Source organism: Musa acuminata, chromosome BXJ2-7, assembly GCF_036884655.1.
Source record: "Musa acuminata AAA Group cultivar baxijiao chromosome BXJ2-7, Cavendish_Baxijiao_AAA, whole genome shotgun sequence".
In the NCBI taxonomy this organism is placed as follows: Eukaryota; Viridiplantae; Streptophyta; class Magnoliopsida; order Zingiberales; family Musaceae; genus Musa; species Musa acuminata.
Genome location: NC_088344.1, coordinates 2489521 through 2498726, shown reverse-complemented (window position 1 = coordinate 2498726; position 9206 = coordinate 2489521). Strand labels below are relative to the sequence as shown.

The 9206-nt window shown below is 38.3% G+C and overlaps 2 protein-coding genes across 3 annotated transcripts; one reads left to right on the top strand and one right to left on the bottom strand.

The window, feature by feature from the left end:
• Positions 1 to 890: 890 nt before the first annotated feature.
• Positions 891 to 6110, top strand: LOC135616600 (putative methylesterase 14, chloroplastic). Of its 2 annotated transcripts, none has more exons than XM_065115955.1 (6): positions 891 to 1111; positions 1613 to 1900; positions 2669 to 2908; positions 2990 to 3133; positions 4343 to 4480; positions 5386 to 6110. In XM_065115955.1, the coding sequence occupies exons 2-6, from the start codon at positions 1643 to 1645 to the stop codon at positions 5656 to 5658; spliced, it is 1053 nt and encodes a 350-aa protein (XP_064972027.1). In that variant the 5' UTR covers positions 891 to 1111; positions 1613 to 1642; the 3' UTR covers positions 5659 to 6110. The 2 variants fall into 2 exon arrangements, with proteins under 2 accessions (XP_064972027.1, XP_064972026.1); XM_065115954.1 differs by having other exon boundaries at positions 892 to 1111; positions 1557 to 1900.
• A 1165-nt stretch (positions 6111 to 7275) lies between these two features.
• LOC135616599 (phytolongin Phyl1.1-like) lies at positions 7276 to 9206 on the bottom strand. Its single transcript, XM_065115953.1, has 2 exons — positions 8906 to 9206; positions 7276 to 8786 (listed from the first exon to the last, which is right to left on the bottom strand). Exon 2 carries the CDS (start codon positions 8537 to 8539, stop codon positions 7718 to 7720), a length of 822 nt encoding a protein of 273 aa, XP_064972025.1. The 5' UTR covers positions 8540 to 8786; positions 8906 to 9206; the 3' UTR covers positions 7276 to 7717.

Genomic DNA, 9206 nt, shown 5'->3' with positions numbered 1-9206 from the left:
ATGCGATAAAGGCATTCTTTATTTTCTTTGGCATGAGATCGAGTGATCATGCACGATTTTTGGCACAGTGGAGATCTTTGTGTGATGGATTATCAATTTAGGTTTTCATTTGTGGTATAAGCTTCAAATTTGTTTTCTTGATCTTTGATTCACTTATTTCTTATTTTTTTTTATCAAATAAGTTATATATCAATTCGAGTTCAAATGCTAGCCTCCTCTATCACATCATCACAATCATAATCACAATCGACTCTATTGACTTTTGTCCCCTTCGTGATTTACGAGCATAACCGCATGATGAGTTCAAAGTCAATAAGGTGGGGTTGGCCTTCAGTGTCGAGTAAGAGATTGGCGAACTTGATATCGTGATAAGTGACATGGAGATATGTGAGGGTGATTGGGGAGACAACGAGGGTAAGAATATGCTAGAGGTCCATAACGAAGGACTACACGAGAATATGACGAAAAGTAATAAGATCTCGTAATAGAGCAGAGGTGATCTCTTAACGGAACAGAGGTGAAGATATTATGAATATTATAAGAAATAATAGTATCGTAAAAAGTGAAAAAAAAAGAGGGTATCTTCCATCAAAAACATTAAAAGATGATTTTTTTGTTTTCATAAAAATGGTCCTCCAAATAAGGATATATATATATATATATATATATATATATATATATATATATATATATATATATATATATATATATATATATATATATAGTCACTAAATCCAATATGAAATAGAAGAATATAAAGAAGTGCAATGGCTCATCATCCCACCACAATTATTCTATAAAGTTGATCTGTGCATGCAGGCTTTTAGGGTAATGCATTTGCTCATAATAATCTTTTATAGAATACAAATCCTTGGAAAGGCACTGCCAAATTGAGTCTTTTGGCAGTACCTGCGCCCCTTTTTAATGGTGGCAGTGGCGGTCGCAGTAGCTCACAAAACAAATCCTCCCGACGGCCTTTCATCTCGCTCCCACCACCCGTTGAAATCCATCTTCCCTCGCCAACGCTCTGTTCTACGACCCCAAGACCAAATCTTTGGCCGCGAGGGATCCTGACCTTGATCTGGTGCCGCTGCGGCTTCATCTGTCCTCGGTAAAGGAGATGGATTTATTTGGCTGTATCTTGTCGATTCTAATCGACGCTGCTTCAATTTAGATTTTTTTTGTTTTTTTGGGTCGTTTCTGGTAATTTTGGAAGGGTTTCTTGTGATCACGTCCTCGAAATCCGCTTTTGATCCGGTCGTCGAAATTCCTTCCTGTTTAAGCTCTATTGCGCGCGGGTTTTAGCCGTCTCTGCTGAGTATCTCATCGAGATCCATCTTTGTTGCTTGCCCTCTGTTGAATTATTATCGACATCCATCTCTTGAATTATCTCGTCTACAGCTACATTGAATGCGAAAATCTCTTCGGATTTTTTTTGGAAACCTTGTGATTTTTTCCTCTGTTTCGGTTCCATCCAAAAAATTGCTTCTTTCTGGTTCTTCAGCATCGAATTTTGTGGTACTTTTAGGGTTTCTAAAGCTCTTTTTCCTCCTCAGATCACAAAATTTCTGGACGAGACTCATCTCTTGGTCCTCCTGATCTTGAATTTTAGACTCGATTCGTCGTGTTCTTCAATACAACCATGGGCAGCGCGTTCGGCTGTATGCCTAAAGAGGACTTGAGTGGTGGCGTGGGGTCGCGGAGCAAGCGGGGCTCCAAGTCGAGGTCACAGAGGAAGATGGCGGCGTCCGAGGAGGAGCTGTTGCACCGCCAGGCCCTCGCAATGGCGATTCAGCAGCACCAGTTGTCGCAGCGGTTCGAAGGATCCATGTCGCGGAGGATTGGGTCCACGAGTTCTCGCCGGCGGGACCTCCCTGATTCGATCACTAATGGAAAACAGGTAACTTCGTATCACATTTTTCTTGAGGAATCCAATCTTACGTCTTGTTTCTTTGTAGTTCATGGATGGTTGATCATTTGCATGATACTTGTAGGTCTAAGCACTAAAAGATCCCTTGATAACATGGTAGACAGTGGTTGTGATGTTGTGCATTACTCTAACAGTTTCATCTGGTAGATATAAGAGAATTCAGATGTAAAATTGTGATAGACGACTAAATTGTTTATCATTGTACCTCAATCATGCCATGCTGAGAGACTGGAACATATGATATTGGAAGGATTCATGGGCCACATCCTGCTTTTGCAGATATACCCTGATGACAGTCATAAACAATCTTTCCCATGATGAAGTAGTAACTAGCTACTTATTTGTGCTGCTTTCAGGTCTTTTAGAGCTGTGTGTGCAGCATTAGATCTGGGACAGAAGATGACAAATTTCCAGGTTACACAATGGACTGAGAAAATGTTGTTCACATTCAATTTGAAGAGAATCCTTCTAGATCTTTCTTCTGATGATAGAAAGAAGATGAAAAAAGGACTTTGAGTCAACACAGAATTGTCCAGTAGTCAATGTTCTTTTTTCTTAAGCTCATAATTTTGCAATATGTTGTGATTTTAAAAGATGATACTTATGTAAGTTATGTAAGACCCTTGCTCTCGGTTTGTGGTTGGCATCTCTATTTTATAGTTGATGCAAAAACTATTTTCGTCAGGTGAAAATCCTAACAATTTGTTCTCTGTCAACTTTTGGAAATTGTATTTTCAGCAACAACTCGTACTTGAGGATCTCGAGACAAGGAAAATTATTCTAGTCCATGGAGAAGGATTTGGAGCTTGGTGTTGGTATAAGATTATCTCTCTTTTAGAGGAAGCAGGACTGAATCCTGTTGCCTTGGATCTCAGAGGTTCTGGGATAGACAACACAGATCCAAACAGCATAACAACCTTAGCAGATTACTCAAAGCCTCTAACTGATTATCTACACAATCTTCTTGATGACGAAAAGGTGAAAGGAACTCTTTCTATGGCTTTTGTTTCTTTGTATCGTACTGAAATTTTTCTTTTGGTTGGAAAATGTATTTTACAGGTCATACTGGTTGGCCATAGCTGTGGAGGTGCTAGCATATCCTATGCAATGGAATGTTACCCAAAAAAGATATCGAAGGCAGTATTTCTTACTGCGACAATGGTCTTGGATGGACAGAAACCTTTTGATGTGTTCTCTGAGGAAGTAAGTAATACTTTTCAAGAAAATCTCAAAATCTTAAAACAATGCACCAAGGATTGTAATTTCGATCCGTACTGATGTACCGACCCCTACTCGATATGGTACGTATCGAGGTGTATCGATGGTACGTTCAAAATTATAAAAAAAAACCTCCAAAAATATCTGAAAATAGAAAAAAATAGATTAGGATTTTTAAGTTAGAAATAAATATAAATTTAGTATAATTTTCACAAAAATAATGTAAATTGATCCAATATCGATCGAATTTTGATTAAATTATTATTAAAACCACTAATCACAGTATTAAAAAAAACTTAATTAAAACTTAATTAAACCTATTATACCTTCACAAGCATATAACTCAATCCATATTATGTATGAAATATAAAGATTTGACCTAAGTATCTAATTTTGAAAAAATCAATATTAAACACACTAATCACAAAATTAAAGACTTTAATTACTCCCTAATTAACACCATTCTACCATCAAAAATATATCAAACAACATATTAGACATTAAGTCATACACAACATAAAATAGGTTTAATCATCTCATAAATCAATAAAAATATAAAAAGAGAATACATACCTCTTAATTAGAGTGTTCTTCCTTTTAATCCTCCCAAATTAACCTTCTAAATTTGATCTAATCCATAAATCCTAGCTTTGTTGAGTTTAGGAGAGTGAAAATGTGAGAATAAGAAAGATATGTGAGTAAAAAATGTTTGAGAGAGTGAAATAAGTTGAAAGGGGACGGGGAGGAAAGGGTTTAAAAATCTTTTTCTAAGCTTCAAACGATCAAATTAACCGTTTGAAATAGTAAAATCTCAGCCCTTGATGGGTAACGATCAAAATCCAACCGTTACCGACTGGTCGGGTTTCGATCGTTACCACCCGTACAGACCCCATATTGCTCAATACAGGGTCAAGTGACCGGTACCGTTCGGTAGAAGGCAGTTCGTATCCTGTCGAATTGGTACATATCGCCTGTACTAGGCAATACGCATCAGCACAGCAAACCCTGTCATGCACTTCAATCTTGCATGAATCTTTTTATGCAAAATCCGAGAGCTTTTGCAATATTTTGATTAGACTGATAAAGCTCAGACAGAAATTTCATGGACTATTAGTCATGTCAGTTTAAAATTTTAATATTGGTACTCATGTCTCCTCTTCACTGTCTAACTTGTTTATTTGGAACACTTTGCAGCTAGCATCTGCTGATGTTTTCCTGAAAGAGTCACAGTTTCTAGTTTATGGAAATGGAAGTGACAACCCTCCTACAGGTCTCATGTTTGACAAACAACATATCAGAAGTGGTCTATATTTCAACCAGAGTCCTCCCAAGGTTTGAGTGGATGCCATCTCATCTAGTTCCACTTCTCTTTTCTTCAAAAATATGTATATACAGTTGCATTTAACTTTGCATGACTCATGAAGAAACAGATGATCCAATGCACAAGACTTCTGCCAATGTCGAATATAGGAAGGGTTAATGTACAATCTTACCCTAGACGCAAAGAGGTTTTCATAATTTGGATCTTGATCACCCAAGATAATAGAGCAACCTTACCATTATAACAAGCTACCCTCTACGACTTGCCTGTTCTAAAATTCTTAATTGATCAATCATACTAAATGCATGTTAAGTTTTGTTCTGTTACTTTTTCCTATGTTTATTTATGTATATCCTGTGGTTTCCAAATATAACAGAATTTTAGCTTATTGTTGGCTGTCACATAATTTTGCAAATGAAAAGACCTTGTCATCAATGAGTTTGACTAGACCAACACTGTGACCGTGATATATGGATGGTTAACAGTAATGAACCAGCTAAATCAGTTGAATATACTGATATATACAAAATAGTCTCCTTTGGAAAAGAGAGGCTGCTATTTTGTTACACTAGGTTATATCTGACAAACTTGTATCTTCCTGTCAACCATGTCTGCAGTGTATAAGCAATCAAATACATATTACATAGCATGCTAGCTTAACTCAAAATTTAGGTCCATAAGCAAGATCTGCATATGCTAGGTTATATTAATTCGCATAAGACTCACATCTGAGTAAATTTAGTTGAATGTGCAGTTTTATCAGAGATGTTTCATGCGAGAAACCTGGTTTAACATGACTGTGGTGTTCCTGAAACTTTCTTGACCATTATTCTGGATGTCATTGTCAAATAAATCATCAGCTTTCATTCAGAATGAGTTTCCCTCTTTTAAAGAAACAGTGCATGATTCTTTGCAGGATATTTCTCTGGCCACGGTATCCATGAGAACTATTCCACTGGAACCGATCATGGAGAAGCTCTCTCTCACCCCCGAAAACTATGGCATGGTCCGGCGATTTTTCATCCAGACGCTGGATGACCGCATGCTCTCACCTGACGTCCAAGAGAAGCTGGTCAGGGAGAACCCCCCGCATGGGATCTACAAGATCAAAGGGAGCGATCACTGCCCCTTCTTCTCGAAGCCACAGTCACTGTATAAGATTTTGCTTGAGATTGCACAGCTCCCATAACAAAAAACATACTGTTGTTATTCTACATCAGAAAGAGGAGACATCTTGCCCTGTGGGGGTTGTATAGAAAAAGGCTAGCAATTAGATAGCAGGAAGGTTAGTTTTGGTTACAGGAAATTGGAAGGCAGAGAAGAAGTTATGCATTTGTATTTAGGAAGACAAGATTCTCTTTGAAGTATGAGGTCATTAGCAACTTAGCAGTTACGGTTCTTTTGGTCACTTGCCTGTCAGATTATAATTTGGAACACCTGTTCTATCCGATTGTGCATTTTTTATTATGCTGTAGGAACTCTATCCTTCCCTCAATAAGTTCTAGTTGCATTGTAACTTCATAGAGTGGACAGAAGTAATCATCAAAATCTTTGTTGCATGCCACATGTAGCAGTGCACAAACTCTGTAATTGATACTTTTTACTCTCACAAATGAAGTTTATAGAACGATTCTAGTGTTTTGTGTAGTTAGTCAAGGTTGCAGAAGGATAACCATATATACCCACTACAGGATTCTGAAAGAAATGAAAGTATTTGCTGGACTTGAAAGCTTTTCTTTTTTCAGATTTAATCATGCTGCAACTCCTTGAGCCATTCCTTGGTTGATAACTATGTATTTAGCACACACTTTAGTGCATTGTTATTTTTCCATTGATTTAGGAAGAATAGAAACTTTTGATTATATAGAGGCAATGTATGATTGATTCAATATTGGACATGGAAGGATATTTGAGTTGGTTTATAGGAGGACTAGATGAATCCATGATGGCTGGTGGTTAATGGCATGAGCATATTGCTCATACACATGATGAACATGTTAATCAGCTCTGAAGGTTTTTTTTGTCTTGTTCTTGTTGTATGAGCCAATTGCTCATCTTGTGGAGTATATATATAAGGCCTTATTAACTTCCTAAAGAGAACATTAGATTATACACCAATGAAAAAGCATATCCATGTGAAAATTTACTGCATATGAATAAGATTTTGAATCACACCAGATGGTTACTTTGTGGGCATAACTTTGTAATGGGGGATTACCATTGATCCTATATACATTACGCATCCTGGGTGTGGATGATGCTTCTGTTCACATCAAACTTATCCAGGTAGATACTAGACAATCCAAGCAATCTATAAGGAAACAAACAACAAAAGTTTACTCTGATTCAAACAAACATCACATGTTATAGAAAAGCTGCATTTTGATCACTTCAAAAGCAGAAACATGCAAGGAAGAAGCAACAAAATTACTCGAGAAGAAGCCAAACTTTATAGAACATATGGAGAAGTTCTAATAGCCAGTTGATTTCTGGACCTGATTATGAATATGGTTTAGGATGGTAGAAAAGACAACACAGTTAAAAAAATAACAACAGAGAAATGATTAAAATTACCCAGAAACTGAAAACCTGATCAAAATTCATGTAAGATGAAAAGAGCAAATGAGAAGGTTGGCATAACTAAAGGGAAGAAATAATTGGATGTCTGCTCTCCAGAATAAATGGAAGAAATTTTGATGAATCTTTAATGATATCTAAGAGAAGCCTTCATGCTTAGTTGAATCAAGAAGGCAACTGAATTCTGCAGTTCCAGAGGAAACTGGAAAATCTCAACTCGGCACACAGATTGAAAAGCCTGAATATATCTTAAGCATTGTCATCATGCTGTAAAATCCTCCCAAGTATAACAGGTTGATTTAAGAAGAAGATACATATGAACAGCACTTAACATATTGCTAACATACACAAGAACAAAAAAGAGACGAGCCAATACACAGTACAGAAACAACAAGCATCATAGATTTTCTCCCATGTAGAGCAATGAATAAATATGCTGCATATCCAAAAACTTCTCGACTTCCAAGTGAATCCTCTCATACATATCACTCCCTATGGAAAGTGCATGCTTCCATTCCTGTTCTTTTTGAGAGTATTCAACTGCATATTTACCATGTTTGTGCAACTACCTCAGTTTCTGAAGCAGACATATACTTAGAAACCCATATAACAAAGTGTTTCCGCCTTATTCCTTCGAAAATTCTTGGTCCCAAAATCCAACCTCTTCTCTACTACTTTCCTGAAACACAATGGAAACCCTTGCACACTGCCAACCAAGCACCAAACAGGACCAAGCAGATAATTACATCGGCAGCTACGACTATCTTCACATGGCGCCACCACAGCCTCCTCCCTGGTTGTTGCGAGTGAGGCCTTGATGAGCTCGAGCTCCTTTGCAGTGACATTGTCCCCATTGTCTGTTGTGCCACATTAATATTTACCGCGCCATCAGCATGGTCTTCAACCACATCATCACTTTGAACTACTTTATCCTTCATCTTCTTCTTCTTCTTCTCGTGATGCTTGATCCCCAGCAATGGCGCCTCTGTAGAAACAGAACCATCACTAGATGCAACCTGCTCAGAATTTTCATCCAATGCAAAGGCAGATTTGGGCATGTTCTCCAATGATGCTATAAGCCTCTGGATGATGGGCACCAACTCGTCGTGAAAACCATTCTTCACCACCTTCTTAAAGCCTTCCTGAATGTGCTCCAGCAACCGAAGAATGGCCAAATTCCCTACACTTGGATCTACGATGGCAAAATACGTGTGCCCGTCGACCATCAAGAACCCGAAGGTCCTGGCACCCACAGTGTGGAAATACCACTTGTGGAAAGCCGGTGCATTCTCGAGGCAGAGAACGGCCAAGGTCTCAAGCTCGCAGCCATTGCTATTGTGAGAGTACAGAATCTTGTTCCCCTTGGCGACACAGCAGTAGACTGTGTTGTCAATGGAAGAAGAACCCATCATAGAGCTCTCTCCCAATCCTACTTCTATGGATTGGGAATTGGATGAAACAAGCCTCACGGGTTTGGACCGCCGCGAATTCATCAAAGCTCTGAGCTTTAAAAGACTTCCGAATTAACATCCGAATCCCTAAAAGAAAATGCTTTTTCCCCCTCTCCTTATGGGAGATCAGACCGCAGTTCTTTCTAGGGTTTTGGAATTTGCTCACAGGCAAACCAACTCAAATTAATGTATCCAATGCTAGGGTTTCAAAACCTTATCCTTGCACTCGGCCCTCTTCATCAAAGGATCTAAATTCCAAAGACTCCTGATCAAAATTCCAGCTGAATATCTACAAAAGACGATTTTTTTTTAAACTTTGCAACCAATCAAAGTGGAACAGGAACCGATCAGAGAACAACTCAGCGAAGATCTATGATGATAAAAGAATCAGATCGAGGGGAGTAGTACCGCGAGTGGAGGCGATCGATCCTCTTCTCCGCCACAGCAGCTTCCAAGTAGCAAAGCGAGGCTTTAAGGATTTGATTCTCAGGGCTCGCAGAAGTTGATTAGAAGATAGATGAATCGCATATCTGATACGAAGAACATCAACATAGATTTTTTTCTGTAAATTTTGTGGGAATTAAAGGAGCGATTGGATTAATGGGCAACGATTTCACCGTCCGAGGCGAAAAAAACTGGTTTATGGAACATTCGTGTCGAAAGTCGTCTCTTTGATCGTACTGGTTTATGGAAGAGTAGGAATTGGGCT

Coding starts and splice junctions, on each gene's coding strand:
- LOC135616600 (XM_065115955.1), top strand. CDS start 1,643: ATGGGCAGCGCGTTCGGCTGTATGCCTAAAGAGGACTTGAGTGGTGGC. Junction 1,901..2,668: donor CGATCACTAATGGAAAACAG/GTAACTTCGTAT, acceptor TTGTATTTTCAG/CAACAACTCGTACTTGAGGA. Junction 3,134..4,342: donor TTGATGTGTTCTCTGAGGAA/GTAAGTAATACT, acceptor AACACTTTGCAG/CTAGCATCTGCTGATGTTTT.
- LOC135616599 (XM_065115953.1), bottom strand. CDS start 8,539: ATGAATTCGCGGCGGTCCAAACCCGTGAGGCTTGTTTCATCCAATTCC.